The 17,973-nt window shown below is 51.9% G+C and overlaps 1 protein-coding gene across 2 annotated transcripts; it reads right to left on the reverse strand.

Annotated features, from left to right (window-relative positions):
• Positions 1 to 1,008: 1,008 nt before the first annotated feature.
• On the reverse strand, positions 1,009 to 17,081 carry LOC132474473 (spectrin beta chain, non-erythrocytic 4-like). 2 transcript variants are annotated; one of them, XM_060075201.1, is made up of 11 exons: positions 16,925 to 17,081; positions 15,210 to 15,454; positions 14,455 to 14,593; positions 14,026 to 14,110; positions 12,843 to 13,039; positions 10,593 to 11,809; positions 10,293 to 10,353; positions 9,607 to 9,884; positions 6,789 to 6,956; positions 6,468 to 6,510; positions 1,009 to 6,013 (listed from the first exon to the last, which is right to left on the reverse strand). In XM_060075201.1, exons 2-11 carry the CDS (start codon positions 15,362 to 15,364, stop codon positions 5,624 to 5,626), a joined length of 2,733 nt encoding a protein of 910 aa, XP_059931184.1. In that variant the 5' UTR covers positions 15,365 to 15,454; positions 16,925 to 17,081; the 3' UTR covers positions 1,009 to 5,623. The 2 variants fall into 2 exon arrangements, with proteins under 2 accessions (XP_059931184.1, XP_059931183.1); XM_060075200.1 differs by having other exon boundaries at positions 6,789 to 6,959.
• Between the last annotated feature and the right edge of the window lie 892 nt (positions 17,082 to 17,973).

A 17,973-nucleotide genomic window follows, 5' to 3' on the forward strand; every position in this document is an offset into this window, starting at 1 on the left:
CATTGATAGACTAACGTGAACTTGCAGAAAGCACTAAGAGGCGAACTTAACACCCATTCTAACATTTGCATTACGATACATTATAGCTTACAATTATAAACATCACCTGATAAATTCTCGCTCATGTTCAACCATCACAAGCAGATCTAATAACTGATTCATCTGTTCTCTATGAATACAGCAAAGAAGCGAAATGAGGCCCGTGCGGTCATCCATACTTTCCTGAACACTCTTATTTTGGAATAAGGGAAGGTTTACATAAATACACGTAAGCAGTGGTGGACTCAGGGATGGGAAGGGGGGTAGGGGGGGAGTACCCTTCAAGAGTGGCGAATACGAGAGAAAGTGCCTTATTGGCTGCCCTTTACATGTGAAAAAAATTATTGGGTGCCCTCTGGTGCCCCTTCATACAATAAATTATGATGATGAGCCCTCTAGAACAAGAAAATTTGATAACGTGGCTCAATGAGTGCCCTCTTAATGCCCTTACAGTATCTCCATGGTTGAAAAAAAGTGCCCTCAAGAGTGGTGAATACGAGAGAAAGTGCCATACATGATGCATCATAGCTTTTGGCCCGCTGGTTGGGCCCCATGTTGTGCAGAATGTGCCCTTTTTATTTTTTCGCCCCTGCCCTTCAAACAGTCTGAGTCCGCCACTGCACGTAAGAGCTTCCGGACTGCCGAGGGCTTCGAAGTTGTTAGGAGCTCCACACATCCACACACACCTCGCCCCCAAGGGCCCTCTGTCGTGACCTCAACGTGCTTCGGATGAGGCACTTTGACGTCACGAAGAGATTGGCCAAAACTTCAGGATTCTACACCTGTTTTCTGGGGAATGCCGGTGGTCTTTTAGCAACAGGGACAAGATGGAATCGATTTCTTTGTTGAAGATCATCACGAAAATATCACCACATTTTAAACAAACAGATTTTTGGTTCACTGCACATTGAACTTGAAAGTGCTATTATAGCGAAAGAAATTGACGATTACTTCAGCCAACAGACAACCTAGGTTATTTTTTTTTATTAGTAAACTGAATATAAAAGAATGAGTGTGCATACTTCAATGATTAACAAAACCACATTTTATTGAGCATTTTGCCTATGCTGACAAACGGACGTTCTTGTGAGCAGAGCCAAGCATCAATACATCGGAGAAAGTGGGGCAAAGCAGCGGCAACGCGCCAGCAGGCTAAACATCCGTCCCATCACGTGCTCAAGAAGGTTGTTGATAAACCGCAAATGTTGTCGTTTTTAGATCGCCATATTTGTAGTTGCACTAAAATCCATTACTATTAACTCTGCTGTCTTTAGACTCTCTTACAATTTGATCGTTTTGGGTTGCTAAGTGGCACACGGACTGGATAGCAGCATTGCTAGCGAGTTAGCTTTTATAAGTAATCCGATGACCCCCGGTGTGCCTGTAGCATAAGACTGCACAGTAAATATTAGTGTCATCAGTGAACACTATGTTTTATCTACACACTTCATCGGATCGATTTAGTGTTGGTTTGCCCAGCTTTCGAAACACAGTGAGTCCGAACTAAGAGGGAAGCCATTTTTAAAGAAATAGCAGGAGCACATTCAATTATCAACTATCTCAAAAAGTTAGAACGTAAATCAGAGCATTCCCTCCTATGGGCCTATTCAACCTGCCTATTTTAGATCAGGGACCTACAGTAATGCAAACAAATCGAGTGTAATAAAAGGGTGCAAATAAAGCGTGTCAATTTGTGATGCCCTTTATACTCACAATTGCGCACAATTCTTGCTTGCATCCCAGCAGCGACCTACGTGTCCTTTGACCTAGCCATGTCCAGACGTCTCCACATCCCCTGTGAAGAATCTGCTCATTCATCTTCTTTCATTTGTTGAGTTGCTTGCTCCAACATGCATGTAATGGATTGCATTGATTTGGCATTCCTGCCTAAGGTTAGATAGATAAAATGTGTTGATATACATTTAAAAAACTAAGGTAGAAAAGGCTACCATATATAGGACTTGTTTTCTCTCGGTGAATGATAAATAGACCTCATGATGGTTCACCATGATTAACGACACCTGGTGCGGGCAGAATTCAAAAATCCTGACGCAATCCGCTTCACGTTGAATGGATGAACGTTTTTCCTGAAGACAGAAAAGTGAGCGAAGGAGACTCCTGCAAGGAGCGGGATTCTCCTCTCCGATCCCAGCAAACACTGAAGGTATTGAGGTCGCGGAACAACCCCCCAAAGAAGAAAGGCTGCTGCCACAGTCAGTGGATTGGCAAAAACAAAACGTGTCTTTCAGAAAGGTCTACCGCCTCTTCTATTCACTCAGAGGAGCAAGAGTCTGAATAGATTCGGAGTAGAGCTTGAGTGGATTTAGGTGAACTCCTGGTGGGGGCATACTGTTGCAGCGTGCAATAGACAAAATAAATACAAATGATGAAATCAATAAAACCCCAGAAAAAACAACATCTGAACTGCAGTTGTGAGGAATTTATACAACGACAGTGACCCTAAAAAGCCCTCCATATGTCAACGGATGTTTTATAAATGACAGTTCTCCGCCTCACCTCATCCCATGGCAGAAGGGTCCCTTTTTCCCGAGGAAGTACATTCAAAACTCCCCATTCAAACCACACGACTAATAATCTAACCATCCGACATGAGGCTGAACAAACCCAAAACAAATCAGTGTGTCAGCTTGTCTCCTAAGAGCAAACCAACTCCCTGTTCTAGTGCTCTTTTCAAAACTTCCCAGCATTAACCTGGGTCGTCTAGCGCTGATTGCCCCGTGCTTCCAGCCCTACTGACTCCCACAGGAATCGACCTTGTCACTTGCTTTTATTTTATTGTGTCATTTTCCTCTTTATATACTTATGGCTTTGTGGTTAAGAAGACAGGGACGGGGGAGACACAACATCAACGTGATGGGGGACAGAATGAACGGACTGCACAGACAAGCATCTGTTGAACAGTGATATCTGGTCAAGCAAGACATGCAATCTCTCAGCAGCCATACAGCCATTACGGACATTAACCCTTCCGGGAGTTTAGCCAATCACGTAGGCAGATCTTTCCTTGGTTCGATGACTCATCGCTGCTATTGCTGTACCTTCAAGTTTGAGTATCATAGTTATGATAGTGTATGATGCATTTATGCTAACAATAACAAACAATGGTATCATTAATTAAGATTCATTAATATCTAGAATGAATCAATTAATGCTCAAATAATGAATTATTAACTATTAACAGTATAGTAAAAAATAAATGAGGCATGGTTATTAACCACAGTAGTGTTATAAACTCATTCAGTCTTTCTATATTCATTCAGGTGTAGTTTCAGCTCGCTACGAACCTGAAGAGCTTCATAACCTCATGCACTGTGACACGGACACTGAAAACCTCGGGACAATGAGTGTGTGTGTGTGTGTGTGTGTGTGTGTGTGTGTGTGTGTGTGTGTGTGTGTGTGTGTGTGTTTGTGTGTGTGTGTTTGGTTGTAGTATGTATGTGTATGTGCCGTGACTGGAAGACTGAGGTGGAAAAACAAGGGATTTAGGGGCACGCGTGTAAGCATGTAACACACACACACACACACACACGCCAACATAAATAACCTGAGAGCTATGGAAACCCTGGGGAAGGGCGGAGCAGCAGCTTGCGCACACACACACACACACACACACACACACACACACACACACACACACACACACACACACACACACACACACACACACACACACACACACACACACACACACACACACACACAACACAAAGGAACATAAACATACATGTACGCACCGTTTTAAGATTACAGAAGTTTGTGATTGAATCACAGTCAGGCTTGGTGTGTCTTCCTTTCCACTTTGCCGAAAACTAAGCAGGAAAAGAGTGAGAGTGTGTTGGAGCTCATTAAAGATTTCACACGTTTTGTGTTTACGAACAAAGTCGATCAAATAAAGAAATATGTGAGAGTGCGATTGTGTTTTTTCTTTTTTTACTTGCCTTAATTTAAAACTAATTCATGGAAATTATCCTTCTGCTGAACCGCAGATGCAAAACTGGAGTAAAGGTTGCCGGGGGATACCAACTGTTCTGCTCCGTGTTGTAAACACCGAGGACTAGAGAGTTCTCTTCTAGTCTCCTATCCAGTCATCACACAATGATCCGTCAATAAAACAGCAATATCATCAAACAAAATCTCATGCATTATATTCTGATGTCAACTCAGAACCTGCTTGCCAACAGAAGACCTTTTCAACAATAGTAGCTGAAAGGGGATCTCTTTTCGGTGAGAGCTTTGCTTCAGAGTCTCTCTCATGGCCTATAGAGGGATCTTCATCCCCTGAGCTTCAGGCCCCCACTATTTCCACCCTTCCTAGATCAGAAAACATGGCTGTATCTGGAAGCAAAAATCCCTTGATTTCATCGTAGCTTAGGTTTGTAGCTATTTTTGTAGTCATGGCTCATGTTGTGTTGGGGTTGGAGGAACTTGATGTTCACACACACTCATGCATGCTTACAGAAACACACACACGCACACACACACACACTCACAGACACACACAGACACACAAAAAAACACAGATCACAGCTCCAATCTTTTATCTACTCTTACCCCAATTATGTCATCCTCCTCCTTGTCATCATCATTGTCTTTCATCAATTCGAAGTGTTTAGTAAGGACCTAAAATTGAGTTCAGCTACTGTTCTGTTTCCCGCGGCGAAACCAGGACTATAGGATTAGGAAGGGAAAATAGGCTTGGTTTGTGTGCCATTGTATCGTTCTGTTTTCAATTTTTCAAGAGTAAAACTGTTATTTAGACATGGGCGTTGGATGTCTCGACGTACAGACATACCAGATGGACGGACGGACAAGGAATACACTGGTACGGGGCTCACCTCAGGGAAACAAACCCACAATGAAACTATCATTTAGGAGCTACACATCGCACTACCAGCCAAACCATGTTAGCCTTCGCTCCCATGACGATATCTGTGCTCGCCATTTCTGTTTCAAAGAAAACCCAAAGAAAACTAAACCAATGTCCTCTCTCAACTCTTGAAGCGGCTGTTGTCACCCCAGACGGCCACCGGGGGCGCTGGCACAGCTCCGGGGGCTTGCATGCTGCGTTTCTCACAGAGAACCAGGGAGGGATGAGAGAGAGAGAGAGAGAGAGAGAGAGAGAGAGAGAGAGAGAGAGAGAGAGAGAGAGAGAGAGACACATACAGAAATAGTGAGGAAGACACGGCCCTCCCCCTCCTCTGCTCCGACCCACCCTGTCTGTCACACAAGCCTCCTCAGAGCTCGTGTGACTCCCGTTGCAGTGGAACTGTATCGTCATGAGGCACGCGGCCGAGAGAGAGAGCAAGAGACATAGAGAGAAGGAGGGCGAGAGGGAGGCTGTGTGTGAGAGAGAGAGAACCAGGGCGGGTCTGGGAGCCGGGGAGGTGGTCCGTCGTTGTCTAGACAACGGGCCACGTGGGTTCCCCTTCGAACCCCGCCCCCCCCCCCCCCCCCCCCCCCCAAAACCCTCCCACTGCCTCCGGGCGGACCACCCCCCCCCCCGGTCTCCCTCCCCCCTCCTCCTCCCCCACCCCCAGCGTGGAGAGTTCCTGAGCGTTCCGGCTCACTTCTTCTTACTGGACTTCTCCGTTCGCTTCCCACCGTCGGCCTTCTCCCCGCCACGGTCCGAACGCTCGGACCGCTCCCCTCGTTCTCTCTCCTTCTCCCTCTCCTTCTCCCTGTCCCTCTCCCTCTCTCTGTCGCGCTCCCGGTCGCCGCGGTCCGATCGTTCGCCGCCCTTCTCCGAGCGGTTGTCGGCGCGCTCCGAGCGGTTCTCGCCGCCCTTCTCCGAGCGGTTGTCGGCGCGCTCCGAGCGGTTGTCGCCCTTGCTGCCGTCGGGCCGCGTGCCCTCGTCGGTGGAGGAGGTGGTCGGCTGCGGCTGGCCCCAGCGGGCGATCTCGTCGTGCTCCGTGATGCTGGCGGTGATGTTGCCCACCCACGCCTTCAGGTCGTCCTGCTCACAGGGGGAGGGAAAAGAGAATGGAAGAACGGGGGGGAGAGGGAGGTAAAGGAAAGGGAAAACGAAGAGGGGGGGAGAAGGAGGGAAGGAGAGAGGGAGATAAAGGGAGAACGAGGGAGAGAGGGAGAGAAGGAGAGAGGGAGAACGAGGGAGAGAGGGAGAGAAGGAGAGAGGGAGAACGAGGGAGAGAGGGAGAGAAGGAGAGAAGGAGAGAGGGAGATAGAGGGAGATAGAGGAAGCGAGAGAGAGAATGGAGGAACAGGGGAGAGGGCGGTAGAAGCAATGAAGAGTAAGACATTACATTTACAATAAACTGTCTGACCACCACCACCGGTAGTAATTAACTGAGTTAGCGGTCGTCGCTTTGCCGTCTATCCCATATATAAGTAATAATTGAACTAATCCAATCAAATAATTAACTTTATATCATAATAAATGACCCGCTCACCTCATCTTTGGCATGGAACAGAAACTCGCTGCCGTCCTTCGTTCTGTAATGAGAAGCGCAGACATTAGGCCAAACAACACAATCAACCGCCTAACAGATCGGCCCACGCATATAGGTACTCAAACAGAACGTTATGCAAGGCCCCTTCAGAACCCTCCATACTGGACTAGTTCCTGATTACCTGAAGACAAACATCTCAACTCAGAACATCCGCCATGTTCTTCTGCAACGTATTCCTATATGGCGAATCCCTTAATAAAACCAAACCAAAACAGAACCCAGAATATACGAGAATCGTCAAAATCCCGCCGAGCCGCTCACTTGAGCGTGAAGACGTTCTTCTTCTTCTTGTAGCCGTTGGTGACGTCACAGGTGCAGAGGGCCAGGCTGAGCGGCGGCTCGTTGTTGTACGCCGTGGTCGTGTTCTTGGCGTCCTTGTAGAAGCCCAGCTCGCCCTGCTTCAGCACGCAGTACAGGTTCACCCAGGACCTGCTGTGATGTGGGACACCATGGGTGGGAGAGGGGGGGGGGGGGGGAGAGGGAGAGAGGCAAGGGTCGTAAGGGGGAGTAGTAGGAGAGGTTGGAGGAGGGAGGAGCGATGGCGGGGAGACAGGAGGAGTCAAGAGGGAGGCTTGTCTTCCCTCTTTCTCTCTCGCGCTCTCTCTTTTTAGGGTCGCTCTCGCTCTCTCTCTCGCTCTCTCTCTCTCTCTCTCTCTCTCTCTCTCTGAGCTGTGCTGCACTCACCTGGCCGGAGCGGGCAGCTGGGTGGGGGTTACCTGAGCGGCTGGGATGTAGGTGGACATTATGGGCTTGGCAGAGGCACCGGGTCGAGGAGGGAGCACGACACAGACGAAGGAGGGAGGCGCGGGCGGACGAACACCAAAGGGAGGAGTAGATGGAGGAGGAGGAGGATGGGGGTGGCGGTGGAGGTGGGTGGAGGAGCAGCTCATATATGACTTACCTTGGAGGAGAGGAGAAGGGGCAGCCGGCGACCGGGGGGAGGCAGGAGAGGAGGGAGAAGAGAGACGTTTGGTTAATGGCATTCTGGGCAGCGTCGCTGGCCGCATACAGAGTGGCAGTGGAAGAGGCCGTTTACATACTCGCTGCGTTCCCAGGGGAGTGGAAGACTTTTTTGAATTCAAATGTTCTTTAAGGTTCTGGAAAACAATGTATTTACCGGACAAAGTGGCCTTCTAATGCATCACGTTTTTTTTTTACTGAATAAATGGGGTCTTCATGGGAAAATCAACGTGCATGTAAACATAGTCTGCCTCACGGTGACGACAAGTAACACACAGGTCTCGATTCTCTCTTTCCCCCCCCCCCCCCCACCCTTCCTCCTGGACCGTGATTGGACGAGAAGCTCTGACATCTCAGCTCCTCTCCTCCAATGACTTTCAAAGACGGAGGGGAGAAGAAAGACAGGATACAAGAAGACATGGGGGGAGAGAGGGGGGAGAGGGGGGGTGAGCTCTCTGGGGGAGACTCCCGCTGGTCAAGATGAAAGCCGTTTGGTGCTACGCTTTACCTTGGCATGTACATAACGGCGGTTATGTACATCTGACACATTCATCTTGTGAAGCCCGGAGGAATGCCATTTCAGAAGCACTCATCCACAGCCGGGAGGGATGAGTCTTTAGCGCTGCGTGGTCAGCCCAGCCACTAGGGGGCAGTGCAGGGAGAGGCCAGGCTGCTCAGAGGCTGTGGCCTCTAGACTGAGGTCACTCAGCAGGAAGCAGGCGGATGCACGGCCATCTTGCGCGAGAGTGGTGTGTGTGTGCGTGTGTATGTGTGCGTGAGGGTGAGTGGGTCGTCGTCAACGGTGGTCATCCAGCCTTCAGTGTCTGTCCACCCCTCTGCGTGCTAGCTTATTAGCTAGCTTGTTAATCCGCTTGTTAGCCAGCCTAATAGCTGGCCTGTTAGCTGGCCCGTTAGCAAACTAGTCAGCTAGCCTGTTTGCTAGCTTTTTAGCTGGCCTGTGAGGTAGCCTTTAAACTATCTACTAGTTAGTGGGCCTGCGAGCTTGCCAGTCAGTTAGCCTCCACCTTCGCTGCGTGTGGGGATACTGGTGTGGGGTTAGGAGGAGTCGTTGGCTTCATGCATTTAGCTCTTGCAAGAAGGGAACTGTCTTGCTTGCTACTGGGTGCATTTGTTTCGCTGTTGGCTACATGATCTGATGATCCGAACACTTTGGATGAATGAATCTATTCTGAATCTACTGACAAAAGTATAATTATGTTCAACATCATCATACCACGGAGATATGGTTGAATATTAAAATGAATCCATTTGAATGACATATGCACAGATATAACCCCAATCATTGGCCTATACATTTGGATGCGATACGCACACATATATACTGTCAAATGTTTTAACCTCAACTATTGATCACCAAGTGTTTGGAACCCAGCATCTGGGGCGATCAATATGTAACCAGTAGAACTATGGTGTGACCTTACTTCTTAACCAGTGTCAGTCATGCACATTTTAACATCTTAACAGTGCGATTGCCGTTTAACAGTGTTAGCTTGTTAACCTAGCATGCCTACGCCATGCCCTGGTCATCTGACTTGAGATCACGAAGGAGGGGACACCTGATGTCATCAGAATCAGACGGACAAGGTGAGAGATGGACTGCACAGTGACCCGGAAGTACTCATCGGGTGACAAGGCAGCGAGTCACTTAGTTTACAGGTCGCACAGGTTTGAGTAACGCTTGATTGAATCGCACAGAAACAATACAAGTTACTCGTCCGTGCTCTGACCATGTTAACATAACTCATTTCAAAATGCTTGGCCTAAAGGCGCTCCATCAATTGAGCAGGCGCCAAACCACTTGGGTAGATGTTAAAGAGCGACCAAGCACTGAAATAAAACCAAAGCAACTGTGACACCCTTAGGCGAAGGAGGGTAATGCAATTGCTTTTGCGTTTATGTCTGTTCCTCCAGTTTTGATTTCCATTTCAGTGCACGGTCGCTCCTTCAACAAATAACGTTCCCCCCCCCCCCCCCCCCCCACCCAGGCAGTCTGACGACCTTGAACGTCTGAATCTGGTGGCGCCGGCGTCCACCAACTCCTCCATCCTTCCCACGGCGAGAGTACAAAAGCCTGGCCGCGGTGACCCTGAATGCCCACCTGTTGGCGCTCTTCTTCAGGGTCTCGATGTCCAGCTTGCGGAACAGGAAGCCCTCGTGGTGGGCCGTGTGGCTGGGCACCCTCGGCGCCGACGGGGTGGTCTGGGCGGGCGCCGACCGGGACCTCCGCGTGGTCGCCTCGCCGGGCTCCTTGGGGCGCGGCCTCCGCCGCGGTTTGGGCCGGTCCCGGGCTCGCGGCCGGTCGGGCCGGGAGGAGGAGGACTTGTTGGAGGTGGCCTCTCCAACGCCGTTGGGCACTGGGGGGACCTCGCCGCGCGCCTGGCGCCCGCAGAGGGGGGGGGGGGGGGGGGGGGGGGGGGGGGGGGGATTACAGGGTTGTTAATTGGAATATCTAATTAGGCGATGCAAGGCAACTTTATTTATGTGGCACTTTTCATACACGAGGCAGACTCAAAGTGCTTCACGTTGAAACATAAAACATGAAATAAAATAGGTAAGTAAAATAAAACAAAGGCAAAGATTTAAGATTGAGCAGAAAGCTAAAGCAAACATAGGCCTACAATAAAATGAAGCGATAAAATAAAATAGATACGTAAAAGAAGATAAAGGCAAAGTAAAAAAAGGAAATGCATTGCAGAAAGTAATGTATTTAAGATTTAGCAGAAAGCTAAAAACATAAAAGTCTCCCGTTTAATCCCAAGTGTAGCACGAGTCTGGGCTTCAGACCTGCGCGGCCTCCCTCTCCTGCAGCTGTTCCACGATGTCTGCCAGCGTGGACCGCTTCTCTCTGTGGGGCACAGGGACAAAGTGGTCACAAGGAGCTGGATGTCGACTCAGCGGTCCAAGATGCACATTAATACGTTTTAAAACAACAAAAGCCCATTAATTGGAACCGAGGGATCCAATGGCTTGGCTCCGTTAATGAAGGTTGAACCATTCAAAGTGGAAAGTCAGTAAAAAGGAGGTTGAGCTGCGTTTAACATCCGACCCACTAGAGCTGGCCCTGCCGGCTGAACGCAGGCTTACCCTCCAGCGGGCTTCCGGTCCGAGTGCTCCTTCCCCGTTTCGTGTTCGCTGGACTCCTGCTTCTCCAGCCGGTGGCGGTCCCGGTCCCGCCGGCGCCCCTCGTGACCTCCCCCTCCCCCTCCCCCACCACCACCGCCTCCGCCTCCTCCTCCTCCTCCTCCTCCTCCACCGTGACCTCCCCCGCTGCCGTGGCCTCCCCCGCTGCCGTGGCTCCCGCTGCCGTGACCCCCCGCCCCGGCCAGCCCCCCGGGGCCTTCCTGCTCGCTGGAGGTCTGGCGCTCCAGGGTCCGACGCTCCCGCTCCCGCCACACCTCCTGGGGCAGCTCGTCGCGCCGCGCCTGGATCAGCTGCTCGCTGGACAGCTGCCGCTCGATGCGGGGCTCCCGCGACTCGCCCCGCGACTCCCTGGGCTCCCGGGCGTTCTGCACCTGGGGCTCGGCCTGGGCCAGGGGGTCGCTCCGGGCGGACGCCCGGGACCTCCTGGCCGGCTCGCCGTGCGACCGCTCCCGGGCGGGGTGCTGCAGCACCACCTCCGCCATCACGGCCACCTCCCCCCCGCCCGTGCCGATCTCCCCCAGGATGGCCTCCCTCTCACGCTCCCGCTCGCGGGCCTTCTCCAGCCGGCCCGCCACCAGCAGCGGCGTGACCACGTCGTCGAAGCACTTCATCTTGGGCTGCCGCAGGTACGGCGAGGGGGACGCCGGCGCCTTGGCCTCGGGCGAGTGCACCAGGAGCGTGGGCGGGGCCGAGGTCGCGTGGCCGACGGACAGCGCCGCCTGCTCCCGGGCCGTGAGGGCGCTCTCGCGCGCCTGGTTGGCCGAGACCATCATGGCGGCGGTGGCGATGGAGGCGATGGAGGAGGGGGCGGGCTGCACCAGGCCGGCGGCCAGCCCCCCCGGCGGGGCGCCGTGCCGCGGCTCCAGGCCGTGGTGGCGGTAGGCGGAGCCGGCGCTCAGCACCGGGGTGTAGCCCGCCGCGGGGGCGCCCAGACGCCGCGCCAGGGGGGAGGGGGAGGGGGTGGGGGGCGTGGCCGGCGAGGGGGAGGGGGGGGAGCTGGCGTCGTTCTGCTCGTAGATGGTCTGCCTCATGACGGGGGAGAGGGGGAGGCGGGGGAGGGTGGCGGGGTTGGGGGCGGCGTCCTGAGGCTCCAGGAAGACCTTGCGTCCCAGTAGTGGGGTGGGGGGCAGCTGGCTCTGCTCCGCGCGCAGCTTCTCCACCTGAGGGGGGGGGGGGGGGGGGGGCGAACCACAAGAACCCAGTTCAGTACCAGCAGAACCAGTTCAGCAGCAACACCAACCAGTTCAGTCCCACCAGATCCAGTTCACTACCAACAGAAGCAGTTTAGAACCAGAACCAGAATCAAGGTTATCTCAGACTCCAGTCAGTAAGCATCCTTTTATTTCTACTGTTATAAATACAAATGGTACAATGTGCTTGAGAGTGAACTCCTCAAAGGTTTGTGTGTCGCTGATTCAGGACCATACGGTGTGAACAGCATCGTTATATACAGGGTCAGGTGAGGGACGATGGCCGTAGCTATGTGAGCCACATACTTGCACGTGGAACCTCATTCTCGTAGTGCAACCTCAGCCGTACGCTGATTAATGAATCGCACAGTAAAAATAAAACGTAAGAATGTGCAGAGTCACGGCTTTCTGCTTGAATCTGCAACAAATCCAGATGCTAAAAGGTGGACTTGGATAGATTTTTTTTCTGAGAAAATAGGAATATATTGTATATATTCAGGGCATTTATGTGTAAATAATGAGATGACACAGCAATGCTAAAAAATGTGTTGTAATATTGATGCAATACCTAAAAGAGTATTTATTTAGGGGCGGAAGAATTAAAGGTAATAAAAACAAAACTATATTTAAATTTGAAACTACACAGAACTGATCTTTTGACACTCACTGGATATCATCAATACTAGATCACATGCTTTGGCCCCCATTGCAAACCTCTTCCTTGATAATGAACTGTGACAGTGATCTTTGAAGTGCTTTGCACGTTTTTAAATTGACTTGACATTGAGCCTTGAAAAGCGCTATAAATAGAATGAAATTCTATTATATTAATATGAATTAACAATAATTACATCAGTAAATAACTGACATAGTTATTTGTATATATTGACAGGGAGGGTTCACACTGATAAGGCCACAGTAACATGCCAAAAAGGAACCAGCCATCGAAGCCCGTAGAATAACGTCAACGCATTGGAAGGGGGGGGCGGGGGTCACCCGTTACCGTGGTGATCCTGCGCAGCGAGCTGAAGCGCTCCTCCCAGGTGGCGGCGGCCTTGCGGAAGGCCTCGTGGCGTCGGATGAGCTGCTCCACCTCGTCCACGCTGGCGCCCAGCTCCTTGCTGCTGATGAAGGGCTCCTGGGCCGTCAACCACGCCTCGGCCACCACCGCCTCCTGGGCGAACTGGTGCACCTCCAGCACTGGGGGGGGGGGGGGGGGGAGGAGGGAGAGGAAGAGGGAGGGGGGAGAGGGGAGGAAGAGGGGAGAGAGGAGGAGGGGAGAGGGGGAGGAAGAGGGAAGGGGGAGGAGGAGGGAGAGGGAGAGGATGGGGAGGAGGGGGGAGAGGGGAGGAAGAGGGGAGAGAGGAGGAGGGGAGAGGGGGAGGAAGAGGGAAGGGGGAGGAGGGAGAGGATGGGGAGGAGGGGGGAGAGGAGGAGGGAGGGGGGAGAGGGGAGGAAGAGGGGAGAGAGGAGGAGGGGAGAGGGGGAGGAAGAGGGAAGGGGGAGGAGGAGGGAGAGGGAGAGGATGGGGAGGAGGGGGGAGAGGGGAGGAAGAGGGGAGAGAGGAGGAGGGGAGAGGGGGAGGAAGAGGGAAGGGGGAGGAGGGAGAGGATGGGGAGGAGGGGGGAGAGGAGGAGGGAGAGGGGAGAGAGGAGGAGGGAGAGGGGAGAGAGGAGGAGGGAGAGGGGGAGGAAGAGGGATGGGGGGAGGGGGGGAGGAGGGAGAGGATGGGAGGGGGAGAGGAGGAGGGAGAGGGGAGAGAGGAGGAGGGGAGAGAGGAGGCGGGGGGAGGAGGGGGGAGAGAGAGAGAGGGGGAGGAGGGGGAGGGGGAAAGGGGGAGGAGGATGGGAGGGAGAGGGGAAGGAGAGAGGAAGGGGTAAGGAGGAAGGGGGGAGGGGGGGAAGAGAAAGGAAAGAGAGGGGGGAGAGGGAGGCAGGGTGTGGAGGAGAGAGGGGGAGAAGAAAAGCGGGGAGGAGAAAGGAGAGAATAGATAGGATGGCATGGAGGGGTGGGAGGGACGAGGAGGAGGGAGGAAAGGAAATAGAGAGCAAGGGGAGTAGGGGAGAGGAGAGGAACAGACACGTTGAGTTTCGGTTTTGGGTAAACCTCGACTATAAATATGTGACTGACTCTAGCTCTTTCTGAGTGGGTGAGTGGGGAGTGTGTTCGTGTGTGTTTACACTCACAGTGCTGTAACGCCTCCCAGTGTTTGTCCCACTTCTCAGACAGTTCGTGTTGCTTAGCAACCACCTTGTCCAGCTTCTCCTTGATCTGAAAACGCATGCCAAGAGTCGAGAAAAATCATCATCTCATTCATATATCATATTATACAAGTTTAGTCTGATGGGATATATTTATGTAGCAGTTTTGCATATCATCTCATAGCGTGCCATATAGTCATTCTCTCTTTTTTAGTCTCTTCTCAATTCAGCGTGAACAAATGTCAAAACAACCCTGCCTGTCTCATCTCCCCTAATCTCTTCTCAGTTCTCATCTCGTTTCCTGCTTCCTCTCCTGTCTCCTCACCTCCTCGGCCACAGGGTAGCTACGGCCAGCAGGGCCTTGCTCATTCTCATCTCGTTTCCTACTTCCTGCCTCCTCCCCTGTCTCCTCACCTCCTCGGCCGCGGGGTTCCTGACGGCCAGCAGGGTCTTTCCCATCTCGATGCACTCCATCAGACTCCTGCTGCGGGCCTCCACCTCGTTCTTCAGGCCGTGGTGGTAGTTCATCAGCACCTCCACCGAGGACACGTCCCTGGGGGTCCACCACCACCACCACCACCACCACCACCACCCCAACCGGGGACACACAGCAGATGTCAGTCACCTCCCAAAACAGCCTCACTCAACCTTCTGAATAAAATCACCACCCTATCAGCCCTACGCTATCCACTCCTGGACGCAGGGAGAGACGATATGGTCATGACTGTCAGGGTTTGTTGTGTGATGAGTCAACGGTGCATATTGTGCAGCATGTGAGGCTGAACACATTCCCCCACACGATAGCCGTGAGACGAGGAAGGGCTCGTGTGGGTCTCTGAGGGTTTGATTGCAGAATCCTGGCCTAGGGTACGGCGACGCCAGGCAAACACTGGAAGTCATTGCGCTAACTTGACCGGCCGCGAATGAAACAGAAGGGTGAATGATCTTTTTACATTTATTTTAGTATTTCATTTAATTTTATGACGATGCACTCTGAGTCTGCCTCGTGTATGAAAAGTCCTGTACAAATAAAGTTGCCTTGCCTAGTCTCTGGACACGCAGAATGCATTTTGTACAGGCTTCAGAGGATATTGAACAATAGTTCAGAAGCATGAAGGCATAATTTGCCATAAAATAGGATCGAAGAGGATGAAGTCTTGATTCCCCACCTGGGCTTGTCTCCGGTGTCGATCTGGCAGATGATGGAGTCCATCCACATGAGCTGGTCGCGCACCATGCCGAAGAACCGCAGCTTGTCCGTCGCCGTGGTGATCTGCACTCGGCACTCCTCGCAGTAGGTCAGCAGCTCCTTCCAGGTGAGCATCACTTCCTGTTCGCGGCAGGCGATGGCCTCCGCCTTCTCCCCGGCGTACACCGTCCTCAGCTGGGCGGCGCTCTCCTGCAGCTGGCGCACCTGAGGGCGAGAGAGGTAGAGAGAGAGAGAGGTAGAGAGAGGTAGAGAGAGGTAGAGAGAGGAGAGAGAGAGAGAGAGAGAGAGAGAGAGAGAGAGAGAGAGAGAGAGAGAGAGAGAGAGAGAGAGAGAGAGAGGAAGAGACGGAGAGGACAGAGAAGGAGCCAGAGTGGGGGTGGAGAGAGAGAGAGATAGAGAGGGAGAGTGAGGGGGGTAGAGGGAGGAGCGAAAGGAGAAAGAAATAGAGAGAGATGGAGAAGGGATTCAGAAAGAGATTCAGAAAGAGGTGGTTTAGGGGTCACCTATAAAACATAACACATATCACACAGTACAGAAGCAAAGTCAAACATCAGTCAAAATAAATCAACCCCCCCCCCCCCCGGCCCTCCCCCCAGCTGGGCTGAGCGGTCTGTCACTGGGGGTGACAGCTGCGCTCCTGCGTCACACTGCGTCGTTTTGTAGCGCGTCTCGAAGTGTCTGCAGCAGCCAGGTGCAAAGTCCCATCCCCGCGCTCAGTGTAGCCGTCAGAGGAGAACAACATCCCGAACGGTACAGTGAGAACACAAACCAAAAGTGTTTTAAGCAAAGAGGGCATTTATGCCCAGCACACATTTTAGTACTTTAGTAGAAAACGAAAACGAAAGCAAAAACAAATGGTGTCTTGATGAATGGTCCAGCAGACAGAGATCTACTACGGGGTTCATGTGCTCCGTCCGGGACCGTGTTTCACAGCGGTGGAACCTGGGGGAGGGCATCAAACCCATGCCTCTGTTCTCCGGAGCCACAGGGTAGAACGCCGCCCACTGTGTCTACAGGGATACCCTGCAGGGCGCTTTAGATGGCGTGTGTATCCCGTGGGGTACTGCATCAGCTGCCTTCCCGCAGAGGTTTCAATCGTACACTGCATGCGTGAAACGTTTTACTCATTTATGATCGCCTCGTTGGGGAGGTTTGCGTGGGAGCTGTTCGATGAAACACCGTGTTCCCATGATAAAGATCACCGGATTGTCACTGGATTAGTGAACTCACTTCAACATAGCATCATTTTTCCTTAATGTGGAACCGTCAAGCTTGATATTTTGGAATATATGAGAGAACTGCTTTAAAAGGTGGTCTGCAACATTAACTGTTTCCCCGGGAAATGAGCAGAAGAGTTTGACCACTGGACATCATTGGGCCGATATTTGCGTTCTCCATTGGTCGGATTTGAAAAGTCATGTAAATTATCTGCTTATTTAGATATTGAAGTTGAGGGCAGCGATTCTTTTAAGCATTCCCGTCTTATATAATAAAATAGAGCGTGCCATTGGTCTGATTTGGAAAGGTTATGTAAATGATTCATGTGTATTCTGTGTATTCCGTGTATTCAGATATCGATGTCGAAGACCGGGATATCTTCGAGCGTTGAGCGTGCCAGGGCCCCTGTAAGGAGCGGTCTGAGGCGCCGCGTGCCAGGCGGTGCGCGCTCCACACCTGTGTGACCAGCAGCTGGATGTCCTTGCTCGAAGCTGTGCATGAGCCGGTGCAGGGAGCTGGTGTTGGCGGCCCCGCCCTTCAGGGCCCGCACCTCCGGGAGGCGCCGGTGCTTATCCTCGATCTGGGCCAGGACCTGGAGCGACACACACGCGCGCACACACACACACGCGCACACACACACACGCGCACACACAGACACAGACACGCGCACATACACACACACACAGACACAGACACAGACACAGACACAGACACAGACACAGACACAGACACAGACACAGACAGACACAGACACAGACACAGACACAGACACAGACACAGACACAGACACACACACACACAGACACACACACACACACACACACACACACACACACACACACACACACACACATTTGCATTTAGATTTGGGGCATTTAGCCGACGCTTTTATCCGAAGCCACTTACAAGAAGTACATTTGTCATAAGAAAGTGAATCAATATATCGCTGTGGGTACGGTAAGGATGTTCATACAACAAAGGGCAAAGCACCAACAATCGCTCGGTTAACCCATTCCCCGTATTCAACATAGATAGCTATGATAAGATGCTACATAAACTAAGTACTGTAACTAAATACGACACACAATAAGTGAGTACATTAAGTGCCAGGATGTACAACATACAATAAATAGGAAGGGAGGGACTTAAGATCTCTCTTCATAGCCACCCCGGCCATACAGAGTCTAGGTGAACTAGTTAACAGGTCATTCTTGAGTTTTTTGCGGCACCTTCTGAGGGACTCTGCTGTCCTTACATCGGCAGGGAGCTCATTCCACCACACACACAGGCACGCACGCACGCATGAACACACACACAAACACACACACACTGGAGATGAGGAACGTGGCTGATGGGTCAGGGAGGTCATATCCACCTTCTGCTTCAGTCACGGCTTCAGGCGGATCAGGGCTGAGAGAACTTCTGTTTCACCCCGGGTTTGATTCCCTGGTCTGGTGAACACTGGCTTGAGTCGCCTTCCAGCAGGACAACCCTTTAATTAACTC

The sequence above is a fragment of the Gadus macrocephalus genome, chromosome 16, assembly GCF_031168955.1.
Source record: "Gadus macrocephalus chromosome 16, ASM3116895v1".
NCBI classification, from domain to species: domain Eukaryota; kingdom Metazoa; phylum Chordata; class Actinopteri; order Gadiformes; family Gadidae; genus Gadus; species Gadus macrocephalus.

Excerpts from the sequence above, each read along its gene's own strand:
- LOC132474473 (XM_060075200.1), bottom strand. The coding sequence starts at position 15,364 with ATGCTCACCTGGAAGGAGCTGCTGACCTACTGCGAGGAGTGCCGAGTG. Across the intron at positions 6,960-9,606 it reads CTGAAGAAGAGCGCCAACAG|CAGGTCCTGGGTGAACCTGT; the intron begins GTGGGCATTCAG and ends CCCACATCACAG. Across the intron at positions 6,014-6,467 it reads TGTTCCATGCCAAAGATGAG|GACGACCTGAAGGCGTGGGT; the intron begins GTGAGCGGGTCA and ends CCCTGTGAGCAG.